This window comes from Dendrobates tinctorius, unplaced genomic scaffold, assembly GCF_039654945.1.
Source record: "Dendrobates tinctorius isolate UK_male_01 unplaced genomic scaffold, ASM3965494v1 ptg000214l, whole genome shotgun sequence".
Classification (NCBI taxonomy): Eukaryota; Metazoa; Chordata; class Amphibia; order Anura; family Dendrobatidae; genus Dendrobates; species Dendrobates tinctorius.
This window is the reverse complement of record NW_027361881.1, coordinates 1,224,079-1,240,688: the sequence shown is the minus strand read 5'-3', so window position 1 is coordinate 1,240,688 and position 16,610 is coordinate 1,224,079. Positions and strand designations below refer to the sequence as shown.

At 40.0% G+C, this 16,610-nt stretch overlaps 2 protein-coding genes across 4 annotated transcripts in view; one reads left to right on the top strand and one right to left on the bottom strand.

Moving 5' to 3' along the window:
* Positions 1-16,610, bottom strand: part of MTHFSD (methenyltetrahydrofolate synthetase domain containing) — a 176,889-nt gene that overhangs the window by 48,188 nt on the left and 112,091 nt on the right. The gene's annotated exons all lie outside the window — the stretch shown is intronic.
* On the top strand, positions 11,887-15,613 carry FOXC2 (forkhead box C2). The gene has a single exon (XM_073554877.1). It carries the CDS (start codon positions 12,530-12,532, stop codon positions 13,931-13,933), a length of 1,404 nt encoding a protein of 467 aa, XP_073410978.1. The 5' UTR covers positions 11,887-12,529; the 3' UTR covers positions 13,934-15,613.

Genomic DNA, 16,610 nt, shown 5'->3' with positions numbered 1-16,610 from the left:
TGATCTGATTATTATATTACATACAGTAGATACAATGTCTCCCTGTGCGGTGATCTGATTATTATATTACATACTGTAGATACAATGTCTCCCTGTGAGGTGATCTGATTATTATATTACATACAGTAGATACAATGTCTCCCTGTGCGGTGATCTGATTATTATATTACATACAGTAGATACAATGTCTCCCTGTGCGGTGATCTGATTATTATATTACATACTGTAGATACAATGTTTCCCTGTGCGGTGATCTGATTATTATATTACATACAGTAGATACAATGTCTACCTGTGCGGTGATCTGATTATTATATTACATACTGTAGATACAATGTCTCCCTGTGCGGTGATCTGATTATTATATTACATACAGTAGATACAATGTCTCCCTGTGAGGTGATCTGATTATTATATTACATACAGTAGATACAATGTCTCCCTGTGAGGTGATCTGATTATTATATTACATACAGTAGATACAATGTCTCCCTGTGCGGTGATCTGATTATTATATTACATACAGTTAGATACAATGTCTCCCTGTGAGGTGATCTGATTATTATATTACATACAGTAGATACAATGTCTCCCTGTGCGGTGATCTGATTATTATATTACATACTGTAGATACAATGTCTCCCTGTGCGGTGATCTGATTATTATATTACATACAGTAGATACAATGTCTCCCTGTGCGGTGATCTGATTATTATATTACATACTGTAGATACAATGTCTACCTGTGCGGTGATCTGATTATTATATTACATACTGTAGATACAATGTCTCCCTGTGCGGTGATCTGATTATTATATTACATACAGTAGATACAATGTCTCCCTGTGCGGTGATCTGATTATTATATTACATACAGTAGATACAATGTCTCCCTGTGAGGTGATCTGATTATTATATTACATACTGTAGATACAATGTCTCCCTGTGCGGTGATCTGATTATTATATTACATACTGTAGATACAATGTCTCCCTGTGAGGTGATCTGATTATTATATTACATACAGTAGATACAATGTCTCCCTGTGCGGTGATCTGATTATTATATTACATACTGTAGATACAATGTCTCCCTGTGCGGTGATCTGATTATTATATTACATACTGTAGATACAATGTTTCCCTGTGCGGTGATCTGATTATTATATTAGATACAGTAGATACAATGTCTCCCTGTGCGGTGATCTGATTATTATATTACATACAGTAGATACAATGTCTCCCTGTGCGGTGATCTGATTATTATATTACATACTGTAGATACAATGTCTCCCTGTGCGGTGATCTGATTATTATATTACATACAGTAGATACAATGTCTCCCTGTGCGGTGATCTGATTATTATATTACATACTGTAGATACAATGTCTCCCTGTGAGGTGATCTGATTATTATATTACATACAGTAGATACAATGTCTCCCTGTGCGGTGATCTGATTATTATATTACATACTGTAGATACAATGTCTCCCTGTGCGGTGATCTGATTATTATATTACATACTGTAGATACAATGTCTCCCTGTGCGGTGATCTGATTATTATATTACATACAGTAGATACAATGTCTCCCTGTGCGGAGATCTGATAATTATATTACATACAGTAGATACAATGTCTCCCTGTGCGGTGATCTGATTATTATATTACATACAGTAGATACAATGTCTCCCTGTGCGGTGATCTGATTATTATATTACATACAGTAGATACAATGTCTCCCTGTGCGGTGATCTGATTATTATATTACATACAGTAGATACAATGTCTCCCTGTGTGGTGATCTGATTATTATATTACATACAGTAGATACAATGTCTCCCTGTGCGGTGATCTGATTATTATATTACATACAGTAGATACAATGTCTCCCTGTGCGGTGATCTGATTATTATATTACATACAGTAGATACAATGTCTCCCTGTGCGGTGATCTGATTATTATATTACATACAGTAGATACAATGTCTCCCTGTGAGGTGATCTGATTATTATATTACATACAGTAGATACAATGTCTCCCTGTGCGGAGATCTGATAATTATATTACATACAGTAGATACAATGTCTCCCTGTGCGGTGATCTGATTATTATATTACATACAGTAGATACAATGTCTCCCTGTGAGGTGATCTGATTATTATATTACATACTGTAGATACAATGTCTCCCTGTGCGGTGATCTGATTATTATATTACATACAGTAGAAACAATGTCTCCCTGTGCGGTGATCTGATTATTATATTACATACAGTAGATACAATGTCTCCCTGTGCGGTGAAATGATTATTATATTACATACAGTAGATACAATGTCTCCCTGTGCGGTGATCTGATTATTATATTACACACTGTAGATACAATGTCTCCCTGTGAGGTGATCTGATTATTATATTACATACTGTAGATACAATGTCTCCCTGTGCGGTGATCTGATTATTATATTACATACAGTAGATACAATGTCTCCCTGTGAGGTGATCTGATTATTATATTACATACTGTAGATACAATGTCTCCCTGTGCGGTGATCTGATTATTATATTACACACTGTAGATACAATGTCTCCCTGTGAGGTGATCTGATTATTATATTACATACTGTAGATACAATGTCTCCCTGTGCGGTGATCTGATTATTATATTACACACTGTAGATACAATGTCTCCCTGTGAGGTGATCTGATTATTATATTACATACTGTAGATACAATGTCTCCCTGTGCGGTGATCTGATTATTATATTACATACAGTAGATACAATGTCTCCCTGTGCGGTGATCTGATTATTATATTACATACTGTAGATACAATGTCTCCCTGTGCGGTGATCTGATTATTATATTACATACAGTAGATACAATGTCTCCCTGTGCGGTGATCTGATTATTATATTACATACAGTAGATACAATGTCTCCCTGTGCGGTGATCTGATTATTATATTACATACAGTAGATACAATGTCTCCCTGTGAGGTGATCTGATTATTATATTACATACAGTAGATACAATGTCTCCCTGTGCGGTGATCTGATTATTATATTACATACAGTAGATACAATGTCTCCCTGTGCGGTGATCTGATAATTATATTACATACTGTAGATACAATGTCTCCCTGTGCGGTGATCTGATTATTATATTACATACAGTAGATACAATGTCTCCCTGTGCGGTGATCTGATTATTATATTACATACTGTAGATACAATGTCTCCCTGTGCGGTGATCTGATTATTATATTACATACAGTAGATACAATGTCTCCCTGTGCGGTGATCTGATTATTATATTACATACAGTAGATACAATGTCTCCCTGTGCGGTGATCTGATAATTATATTACATACTGTAGATACAATGTCTCCCTGTGTGGTGATCTGATTATTATATTACATACTGTAGATACAATGTCTCCCTGTGCGGTAATCTGATTATTATATTACATACAGTAGATACAATGTCTCCCTGTGAGGTGATCTGATTATTATATTACATACAGTAGATACAATGTCTCCCTGTGAGGTGATCTGATTATTATATTACATACAGTAGATACAATGTCTCCCTGTGCGGTGATCTGATTATTATATTACATACAGTAGATACAATGTCTCCCTGTGCGGTGATCTGATTATTATATTACATACAGTAGATACAATGTCTCCCTGTGCGGTGATCTGATTATTATATTACATACAGTAGATACAATGTCTCCCTGTGCGGTGATCTGATTATTATATTACATACAGTAGATACAACGTCTCCCTGTGAGGTGATCTGATTATTATATTACATACAGTAGATACAATGTCTCCCTGTGCGGAGATCTGATTATTATATTACATACAGTAGATACAATGTCTCCCTGTGCGGTGATCTGATTATTATATTACATACAGTAGATACAATGTCTCCCTGTGCGGTGATCTGATTATTATATTACATACAGTAGATACAATGTGTCCCTGTGCGGTGATCTGATTATTATATTACATACAGTAGATACAATGTCTCCCTGTGCGGTGATCTGATTATTATATTACATACAGTAGATACAATGTCTCCCTGTGCGGTGATCTGATTATTATATTACATACTGTAGATACAATGTCTCCCTGTGCGGTGATCTGATTATTATATTACATACTGTAGATACAATGTCTCCCTGTGCGGTGATCTGATTATTATATTACATACAGTAGATACAATGTCTCCCTGTGCGGTGATCTGATTATTATATTACATACTGTAGATACAATGTCTCCCTGTGCGGTGATCTGATTATTATATTACATACTGTAGATACAATGTCTCCCTGTGCGGTGATCTGATTATTATATTACATACTGTAGATACAATGTCTCCCTGTGAGGTGATCTGATTATTATATTACATACAGTAGATACAATGTCTCCCTGTGCGGTGATCTGATTATTATATTACATGCTGTAGATACAATGTCTCCCTGTGCGGTGATCTGATTATTATATTACATACTGTAGATACAATGTCTCCCTGTGCGGTGATCTGATTATTATATTACATACTGTAGATACAATGTCTCTCTGTGCGGTGATCTGATTATTATATTACATACAGTAGATACAATGTCTCCCTGTGCGGTGATCTGATTATTATATTACATACTGTAGATACAATGTCTCCCTGTGCGGTGATCTGATTATTATATTACATACTGTAGATACAATGTCTCCCTGTGCGGTGATCTGATTATTATTTTACGTACAGTAGATACAATGTCTCCCTGTGCGGTGATCTGATTAATATATTACATACAGTAGATACAATGTCTCCCTGTGCGGTGATCTGATTATTATATTACATACAGTAGATACAATGTCTCCCTGTGCGGTGATCTGATTATTATATTACATACTGTAGATACAATGTCTCCCTGTGCGGTGATCTGATTATTATATTACATACAGTAGATACAATGTCTCCCTGTGCGGTGATCTGATTATTATATTACATACAGTAGATACAATGTCTCCCTGTGCGGTGATCTGATTATTATATTACATACTGTAGATACAATGTCTCCTTGTGCGGTGATCTGATTATTATATTACATACTGTAGATACAATGTCTCCCTGTGCGGTGATCTGATTATTATATTACATACTGTAGATACAATGTCTCCCTGTGCGGTGATCTGATTATTATATTACATACTGTAGATACAATGTTTCCCTGTGCGGTGATCTGATTATTATATTACATACAGTAGATACAATGTCTCCCTGTGCGGTTATCTGATTATTATATTACATACTGTAGATACAATGTCTCCCTGTGCGGAGATCTGATTATTATATTACATACTGTAGATACAATGTCTCCCTGTGCGGTGATCTGATTATTATATCACATACTGTAGATACAATGTCTCCCTGTGCGGTGATCTGATTATTATATTACATACTGTAGATACAATGTCTCCCTGTGCGGTGATCTGATTATTATATCACATACAGTAGATACAATGTCTCCCTGTGCGGTGATCTGATTATTATATTACATACAGTAGATACAATGTCTCCCTGTGCGGTGATCTGATTATTATATTACATACAGTAGATACAATGTCTCCCTGTGCGGTGATCTGATTATTACATACAGTAGATACAATGTCTCCCTGTGCGGTGATCTGATTATTATATTACATACAGTAGATACAATGTCTCCCTGTGCGGTGATCTGATTATTATATTACATACAGTAGATACAATGTCTCCCTGTGCGGTGATCTGATTATTATATTACATACAGTAGATACAATGTCTCCCTGTGAGGTGATCTGATTATTATATTACATACAGTAGATACAATGTCTCCCTGTGCGGTGATCTGATTATTAAATTACATACAGTAGATACAATGTCTCCCTGTGCGGTGATCTGATTATTATATTACATACAGTAGATACAATGTCTCCCTGTGCGGTGATCTGATTATTATATTACATACTGTAGATACAATGTCTCCCTGTGCGGTGATCTGATTATTATATTACATACTGTAGATACAATGTCTCCCTGTGCGGTGATCTGATTATTATATTACATACTGTAGATACAATGTCTCCCTGTGCGGTGATCTGATTATTATATTACATACTGTAGATACAATGTCTCCCTGTGCGGTGATCTGATTATTATATTACATACAGTAGATACAATGTCTCCCTGTGCGGTGATCTGATTATTATATTACATACAGTAGATACAATGTCTCCCTGTGCGGTGATCTGATTATTATATTACATACTGTAGATACAATGTCTCCCTGTGCGGTGATCTGATTATTATATTACATACTGTAGATACAATGTCTCCCTGTGCGGTGATCTGATTATTATATTACATACTGTAGATACAATGTCTCCCTGTGCGGTGATCTGATTATTATATTACATACAGTAGATACAATGTCTCCCTGTGCGGTGATCTGATTATTATATTACATACAGTAGATACAATGTCTCCCTGTGCGGTGATCTGATTATTATATTACATACTGTAGATACAATGTCTCCCTGTGCGGTGATCTGATTATTATATTACATACTGTAGATACAATATCTCCCTGTGCGGTGATCTGATTATTATATTACATACAGTAGATACAATGTCTCCCTGTGCGGTGATCTGATTATTATATTACATACAGTAGATACAATGTCTCCCTGTGAGGTGATCTGATTATTATATTACATACAGTAGATACAATGTCTCCCTGTGCGGTGATCTGATTATTATATTACATACAGTAGATACAATGTCTCCCTGTGCGGTGATCTGATTATTATATTACATACAGTAGATACAATGTCTCCCTGTGCGGTGATCTGATTATTATATTACATACAGTAGATACAATGTCTCCCTGTGCGGTGATCTGATTATTATATTACATACAGTAGATACAATGTCTCCCTGTGCGGTGATCTGATTATTATATTACATACTGTAGATACAATGTCTCCCTGTGCGGTGATCTGATTATTATATTACATACAGTAGATACAATGTCTCCCTGTGCGGTGATCTGATTATTATATTACATATTGTAGATACAATGTCTCCCTGTGAGGTGATCTGATTATTATATTACATACAGTAGATACAATGTCTCCCTGTGCGGTGATCTGATTATTATATTACATACAGTAGATACAATGTCTCCCTGTGCGGTGATCTGATTATTATATTACATACTGTAGATACAATGTCTCCCTGTGAGGTGATCTGATTATTATATTACATACAGTAGATACAATGTCTCCCTGTGAGGTGATCTGATTATTATATTACATACTGTAGATACAATGTCTCCCTGTGCGGTGATCTGATTATTATATTACATACTGTAGATACAATGTCTCCCTGTGCGGTGATCTGATTATTATATTACATACAGTAGATACAATGTCTCCCTGTGCGGTGATCTGATTATTATATTACATACAGTAGATACAATGTCTCCCTGTGAGGTGATCTGATTATTATATTACATACAGTAGATACAATGTCTCCCTGTGTGGTGATCTGATTATTATATTACATACAGTAGATACAATGTCTCCCTGTGCGGTGATCTGATTATTATATTACATACAGTAGATACAATGTCTCCCTGTGCGGTGATCTGATTATTATATTACATACAGTAGATACAATGTCTCCCTGTGCGGTGATCTGATTATTATATTACATACAGTAGATACAATGTCTCCCTGTGCGGTGATCTGATTATTATATTACATACTGTAGATACAATGTCTCCCTGTGTGGTGATCTGATTATTATATTACATACTGTAGATACAATGTCTCCCTGTGCGGTGATCTGATTATTATATTACATACAGTAGATACAATGTCTCCCTGTGCGGTGATCTGATTATTATATTACATATTGTAGATACAATGTCTCCCTGTGAGGTGATCTGATTATTATATTACATACAGTAGATACAATGTCTCCCTGTGCGGTGATCTGATTATTATATTACATACAGTAGATACAATGTCTCCCTGTGCGGTGATCTGATTATTATATTACATACTGTAGATACAATGTCTCCCTGTGAGGTGATCTGATTATTATATTACATACAGTAGATACAATGTCTCCCTGTGAGGTGATCTGATTATTATATTACATACAGTAGATACAATGTCTCCCTGTGCGGTGATCTGATTATTATATTACATACAGTAGATACAATGTCTCCCTGTGAGGTGATCTGATTATTATATTACATACTGTAGATACAATGTCTCCCTGTGCGGTGATCTGATTATTATATTACATACAGTAGATACAATGTCTCCCTGTGAGGTGATCTGATTATTATATTACATACTGTAGATACAATGTCTCCCTGTGCGGTGATCTGATTATTATATTACATACAGTAGATACAATGTCTCCCTGTGCGGTGATCTGATTATTATATTACATACAGTAGATACAATGTCTCCCTGTGCGGTGATCTGATTATTATATTACATACAGTAGATACAATGTCTCCCTGTGCGGTGATCTGATTATTATATTACATATTGTAGATACAATGTCTCCCTGTGCGGTGATCTGATTATTATATTACATACTGTAGATACAATGTCTCCCTGTGCGGTGATCTGATTATTATATTACATACAGTAGATACAATGTCTCCCTGTGAGGTGATCTGATTATTATATTACATACTGTAGATACAATGTCTCCCTGTGCGGTGATCTGATTATTATATTACATATTGTAGATACAATGTCTCCCTGTGCGGTGATCTGATTATTATATTACATACAGTAGATACAATGTCTCCCTGTGCGGTGATCTGATTATTATATTACATATTGTAGATACAATGTCTCCCTGTGCGGTGATCTGATAATTATATTACATACTGTAGATACAATGTCTCCCTGTGAGGTGATCTGATTATTATATTACATACTGTAGATACAATGTCTCCCTGTGCGGTGATCTGATTATTATATTACATACTGTAGATACAATGTCTCCCTGTGCGGTGATCTGATTATTATATTACATACTGTAGATACAATGTCTCCCTGTGCGGTGATCTGATTATTATATTACATACAGTAGATACAATGTCTCCCTGTGCGGTGATCTGATTATTATATTACATACAGTAGATACAATGTCTCCCTGTGCGGTAATCTGATTATTATATTACATACAGTAGATACAATGTCTCCCTGTGAGGTGATCTGATTATTATATTACATATTGTAGATACAATGTCTCCCTGTGAGGTGATCTGATTATTATATTACATACAGTAGATACAATGTCTCCCTGTGCGGTAATCTGATTATTATATTACATACAGTAGATACAATGTCTCCCTGTGAGGTGATCTGATTATTATATTACATATTGTAGATACAATGTCTCCCTGTGAGGTGATCTGATTATTATATTACATACTGTAGATACAATGTCTCCCTGTGCGGTGATCTGATTATTATATTACATACAGTAGATACAATGTCTCCCTGTGCGGTAATCTGATTATTATATTACATACAGTAGATACAATGTCTCCCTGTGAGGTGATCTGATTATTATATTACATATTGTAGATACAATGTCTCCCTGTGAGGTGATCTGATTATTATATTACATACAGTAGATACAATGTCTCCCTGTGCGGTAATCTGATTATTATATTACATACAGTAGATACAATGTCTCCCTGTGAGGTGATCTGATTATTATATTACATATTGTAGATACAATGTCTCCCTGTGCGGTGATCTGATTATTATATTACATACTGTAGATACAATGTCTCCCTGTGCGGTGATCTGATTATTATATTACATACTGTAGATACAATGTCTCCCTGTGAGGTGATCTGATTATTATATTACATACTGTAGATACAATGTCTCCCTGTGCGGTGATCTGATTATTATATTACATACTGTAGATACAATGTCTCCCTGTGCGGTAATCTGATTATTATATTACATACAGTAGATACAATGTCTCCCTGTGCGGTGATCTGATTATTATATTACATACTGTAGATACAATGTCTCCCTGTGCGGTAATCTGATTATTATATTACATACAGTAGATACAATGTCTCCCTGTGAGGTGATCTGATTATTATATTACATATTGTAGATACAATGTCTCCCTGTGCGGTGATCTGATTATTATATTACATACTGTAGATACAATGTTTCCCTGTGCGGTGATCTGATTATTATATTACATACAGTAGATACAATGTCTCCCTGTGCGGTGATCTGATTATTATATTACATACTGTAGATACAATGTCTCCCTGTGCGGTAATCTGATTATTATATTACATACAGTAGATACAATGTCTCCCTGTGCGGTAATCTGATTATTATATTACATACTGTAGATACAATGTTTCCCTGTGCGGTGATCTGATTATTATATTACATACAGTAGATACAATGTCTCCCTGTGCGGTAATCTGATTATTATATTACATACTGTAGATACAATGTCTCCCTGTGCGGTAATCTGATTATTATATTACATACTGTAGATACAATGTTTCCCTGTGCGGTGATCTGATTATTATATTACATACAGTAGATACAATGTCTCCCTGTGCGGTGATCTGATTATTATATTACATACTGTAGATACAATGTCTCCCTGTGCGGTAATCTGATTATTATATTACATACAGTAGATACAATGTCTCCCTGTGCGGTGATCTGATTATTATATTACATACAGTAGATACAATGTCTCCCTGTGCGGTGATCTGATTATTATATTACATACAGTAGATACAATGTCTCCCTGTGAGGTGATCTGATTATTATATTACATACAGTAGATACAATGTCTCCCTGTGCGGTGATCTGATTATGATATTACATACAGTAGATACAATGTCTCCCTGTGAGGTGATCTGATTATTATATTACATACTGTAGATACAATGTCTCCCTGTGCGGTGATCTGATTATTATATTACATACTGTAGATACAATGTCTCCCTGTGTGGTGATCTGATTATTATATTACATACTGTAGATACAATGTCTCCCTGTGCGGTGATCTGATTATTATATTACATACTGTAGATACAATGTCTCCCTGTGTGGTGATCTGATTATTATATTACATACTGTAGATACAATGTCTCCCTGTGCGGTAATCTGATTATTATATTACATACAGTAGATACAATGTCTCCCTGTGCGGTGATCTGATTATTATATTACATACAGTAGATACAATGTCTCCCTGTGCGGTGATCTGATTATTATATTACATACAGTAGATACAATGTCTCCCTGTGAGGTGATCTGATTATTATATTACATACTGTAGATACAATGTCTCCCTGTGCGGTGATCTGATTATTATATTACATACAGTAGATACAATGTCTCCCTGTGAGGTGATCTGATTATTATATTACATACAGTAGATACAATGTCTCCCTGTGCGGTGATCTGATTATTATATTACATACAGTAGATACAATGTCTCCCTGTGCGGTGATCTGATTATTATATACTGTGGATATAATGATTGTCTCAGTGACTTCTGTTTACTTTCTGGATTTTGGTTTCTTCATGTTTGAATCTTTTACTTTTATCTTTTATTTGAAACAATTGAGAAAAAAAAATGTTAGAAAACTTTTACCCTGAAATCCTGACACTTTGTCTCGGAGCTGATTTGCTGCTGGGATTCTCAGCCGAGTCCTGATTGGTTAAAAGTTGTGGCAGGGGGCGTGACTCTCTGAAAGTAAAAGCTTCACCTCAGAGAAAAAAAAAGTTTGGAAAGTTTTAGCGGAGCTGAAAAGTCGGAGCAGAGATTAGAGAGAAGAGAGCGGCCGGACAGCAGAGAGCAGAGAGCAGCTGGAGAGAGCGGCCGGAGAGAGCGGCCGGAGAGGAGAGAGCAGCCGGAGAGAGCGGCCGGAGAGAGCAGAGAGCAGCTGGAGAGAGCGGCCGGAGAGGAGAGAGCAGCCGGAGAGAGCGGCCGGAGAGGAGAGAGCAGCCGGAGAGAGCGGTCGGAGAGAGCGGCCGGAGAGGAGAGAGCGGCCGGAGAGAGCGGCCGGAGAGGAGAGAGCAGCTGGAGAGAGCGGCCGGAGAGGAGAGAGCAGCCGGAGAGAGCGGCCGGAGAGAGCGGCCGGAGAGGAGAGAGCAGCCGGAGAGAGCAGCCGGAGAGAGAGGCCGGAGAGGAGAGAGCAGCCGGAGAGGAGAGAGCAGCCGGAGAGGAGAGAGCAGCCGGAGAGGAGAGAGCAACTGGATCCGCACTGGACCTGCAGTGGCTGCCCCGGGAGGATGGTCCTGGGCTGACCTCGTCCTCTCTCCCTTGCCCATCGGAACCCGGTGCCCACTTGTGCCCTGCTGGATCCTGGAAGAAGCTGGTTGTGCCCCCTGACCAACTGGCCCCTGGTGCCCACCGCTGCACCCCTGTCCTGCCCCAATGATGCAGGCTCGTTACTCTGTGGCCGAGCACAATGCTCTGGGGGTCGTGCCCTACCTGAGTGAGCAGAACTACTACAGGGCAGCTGGCACCTATGGCACCATGTCCTCCCCAATGGGCGTCTACCCCGGGCACGAGCAGTACCCAGCGGGCATGAACAGGCCCTACGGACCCTACCACCAGCCCTCAGCCCCCAAAGACTTGGTGAAGCCCCCCTACAGCTACATCGCCCTGATCACCATGGCCATCCAGAACGCCCCCGAGAAGAAGATCACCCTGAACGGCATCTACCAGTTCATCATGGAGCGCTTCCCCTTCTACCGGGAGAACAAGCAGGGCTGGCAGAACTCCATCAGGCACAACCTGTCCCTCAACGAGTGCTTCATCAAGGTGCCCCGGGACGACAAGAAGCCGGGCAAGGGCTCCTACTGGACTCTGGACCCCGACTCCTACAACATGTTCGAGAATGGCAGCTTCCTGAGGAGGAGGAGGAGGTTCAAGAAGAAGGATGCCAGCAAAGACAAGGAGGACAGGCACTCCAAGGAGCAGGGCAAACTACAGAGCTCCAGCATGGACCTGCCCAAGGATGGGCAGCAGGAGCTCAAGAAGGTCATCATCAAGAGTGAGTCCCCTGAGCTGCCAGTCATCACCAAGGTGGAGAACATGAGCCCCGATGGTGGCAGTGCCATGCAGGACAGCCCCAGGAGTATGTCCTCCACCCCATCTGTGTCCACAGAGAGCTCCGTCCCAGACCACCACCACCCCTCCAGCAATGGACTATCGGGCTTCAGCGTGGAGAACATCATGACCCTCAGGACCTCTCCTCATGGGGAGCTGAGCCCGGTGTCCTGCAGAACAAGTCTGGTCCCCTCCCTGCCCATCAGCTATGGCCAGAGCCAGCCCTCCATCTACAGCCAGGCCTGCACCCAAGCAATGGACGCTGCTGGCAGCTACCAGTGCAGCATGAGGGCCATGAGCCTGTACACCAGCGACAGGTCGGGGCACATGTGTGTGCCCCCCACACTGGACGAGGCTGGCACCGACCACCACAACGGGGCGACGTCTCCACTGAACTCCATGAGCCTCAACTCCACGCAGGAAAGTGTCCTGACCTCAGGCCATCACCAGCAGCAGCAGCAAGGAGGGCCTTCAGGACAGACCCCTTCATGGTACCTCAACCACAGTGCAGAGCTCAGCCACCTCTCTGGGCACAGCTTCGCCCCCCAGCAGCAGCCATTCCCCAATGTTAGAGAGATGTTTACCTCCCACCGCCTGGGCATCGAGGGCTCAGCCCTGGGGGAGCACCAGGTGGGCAGTAATGCCAGCTGCCAGATCCCCTATAGAGCCACCCCCTCCATATACCGCCACAGCAGCCCCTACTCCTATGATTGCACTAAGTACTGACCCCACTCCCCCAGCCCCAGGACGTGATTAGGAGCAGTCTGCATTCCAGGGGCCAAACATGATCCCAGGGGCCACTCATCATGATCCCAGGGGCCACTCATCATGATCCCAGGGGCCAAACATGATCCCAGGGGCCACTCATCATGATCCCAGGGGCCACTCATCATGATCCCAGGGGCCACTCATCATGATCCCAGGGGCCACTCATCATGATCCCAGGGGCCACTCATCATGAGGGCAGTTCCTCCTTCAGAAAAAAAGACTGTAGCGAAAAACTGGTGAAATGAGTCCTAGAAATCCAGACTGCGCAGAATTACTTGAAAACGGAGGGAATAGGAATGAAAATTGCAATAAAATGCGAAATGACAGATTTGTCCGGTTCTCCTTCCGATTTACAGAGTAGTTCCTAAGGGTCAGTAGTATCTGGGGGTCTCCCGCTGTCTCCTGGGGGTCTCCTGCTGACTCCTGGGGGTCTCCTGCCAGCAGAGTCCTTTATGTTAATATTTAAAGTTGCGTCCACTGGATTCCCCCCTTGTTACATTGTTGCTGAGGTTCGGTCACTTTCTCCCCTGTATATTATTATTACCTGCAGACCTTGTTGTGTTTTATTACAGATTCTAATAAGTCTATAATTTATTTTGTCCTCCTCTTGCTGGGATGAGCCTCCTCTCCTGTTTTCTCTGTCTCTTCTTCTCCTTATTATCTCTGTGCCTCCTCTCCTCTGTTCTCGGTGTCTCTTCTTATTATTATCTCTGTGCCTCCTCTCCTCTGTGTCTCTTATTATTATCTCTGTGCCTCCTCTCCTCTGTGTCTCTTATTATTATCTCTGTGCCTCCTCTCCTCTGTGTCTCTTATTATTATCTCTGTGCCTCCTCTCCTGTTTTCTCAGTGTCTCTTCTTATTATTATCTCTGTGCCTCCTCTCAAATATTTTCAGTGTCTCTTATTATTATTATCTCTGTGCCTCCTCTCCCGTTTTCTCGGTGTCTCTTATTATTATCTCTGAGCCTCCTCTCCTGTTTTCTCAGTGTCTCTTCTTATTATCTCTGTGCCTCCTCTCTTTTCTCTGTGTCTCTTATTATTATCTCTGTGCCTCCTCTCCTGTTTTCTCGGTGTCTCTTCTTATTATTATCTCTGAGCCTCCTCTCCTGTTTTCTCAGTGTCTCTTCTTATTATCTCTGTGCCTCCTCTCTTTTCTCTGTGTCTCTTATTATTATGTCTGTGCCTCCTCTCCTGTTTTCTCAGTGTCTCTTCTTATTATTATCTCTGTGCCTCCTCTCAAATGTTTTCAGTGTCTCTTATTATTATTATCTCTGTGCCTCCTCTCCTGTTTTCTCGGTGTCTCTTATTATTTCTGAGCCTCCTCTCCTGTTTTCTCAGTGTCTCTTCTTATTATCTCTGTGCCTCCTCTCCTCTCTTCTCAGTGTCTCTTATTATTATTATCTCTGTGCCTCCTCTCCTGTTTTCTCTGTGTCTCTTCTTATTGTTATCTCTGTGCCTCCTCTCTTGTTTTCTCTGTGTCTCTTCTTATTGTTATCTCTGTGCCTCCTCTCCTCTGTTCTCGGTGTCTCTTCTTCTTCTTCTTCTTATTATTATTATTATTATTATCTCTGTGGTTTATTGTTGTCGTCTCCTTTTGCCTTTTTTTGCCTGAGAATAAATCCTTGTTGGTTGCAGCCTCTGGACCTTCTCATTATTCCTGGGAGTGTTGTCGGGATGTTGTCGGGGATGTTTACACTGAGTGTTTACTCTTTATTCCCCCTGTGATACATTGTATCTTACCTGGGCTCTGCGCAGCTCCCCCTCCCTCCTCAGTATTGGGGTCGGTGGTCGGGTTTTGGGGTCTTTCTCTGACACTTTCGCATCAGGTTTATTTACTTTCTTTTGCCACAGAAAATGTGAAAAGCTGTAAAATATCTGAGAGCATTTTCCACAATGTTTATTTATTTCTGAAGCTGAAACTAAAGGAAAGTCTGAGAAGAGAATCCCCGCAGCTGCAGTGAGAGCCCCCCACTAATTCTGGGGGGCGACTATTACTGCGCCACATTCCCACAGACCCCCACAAGATTAGCAGGGATTTACTCATTGGGGTCTTTATTTTCGGGTCAACAACCAATTGTTATAATTAATATAATGATAAAGATTATTGTTAGTTTTACTCTCCTTTTTTTATTTCTGCTGATGGTGAAAGTTGATGATTCAGTGGAGAAAAACATTATTTTTATCATTAGAATTGCAGCTCTGAAAGTGACAGAAATCCGTGGGAGACATGAAGCATAAATCTCCTGTGGGTGAGGGATGGGGATCCCCAATTCTTCATTTTCAGTCACTTCCTATCTATGTGAGGAGACTGTGACCCTGAGATCGGAGAGAATGTGGAACGTTCAGGAATGGCTCTTATTTTTAACTTCTGATTAGAATTGATTGCTCCATGTCACCTGCGATTCCTGACCTTCTGTCAGGGGCTGCTGGGAATTGTAGTCCCTCCAGAGCTGGGGGCATCACTAGTACTAATATATGGGGGGCTGTCGGGGGGATTCAGGATCAGACTCTGGACATTTCCTGACCCCTGATACCATCATCATCATTTTCTTTCCAGACATCAGAAAGATTCTCATTGATTATAATCTGACATATAGAGGACATCACTGAGATTTTACTTATGGATCCAAGGTTAT

What these genes read in the sequence shown, in the direction of transcription:
- FOXC2 (XM_073554877.1), top strand. Translation starts at nt 12,530, where the DNA reads ATGATGCAGGCTCGTTACTCTGTGGCCGAGCACAATGCTCTGGGGGTC.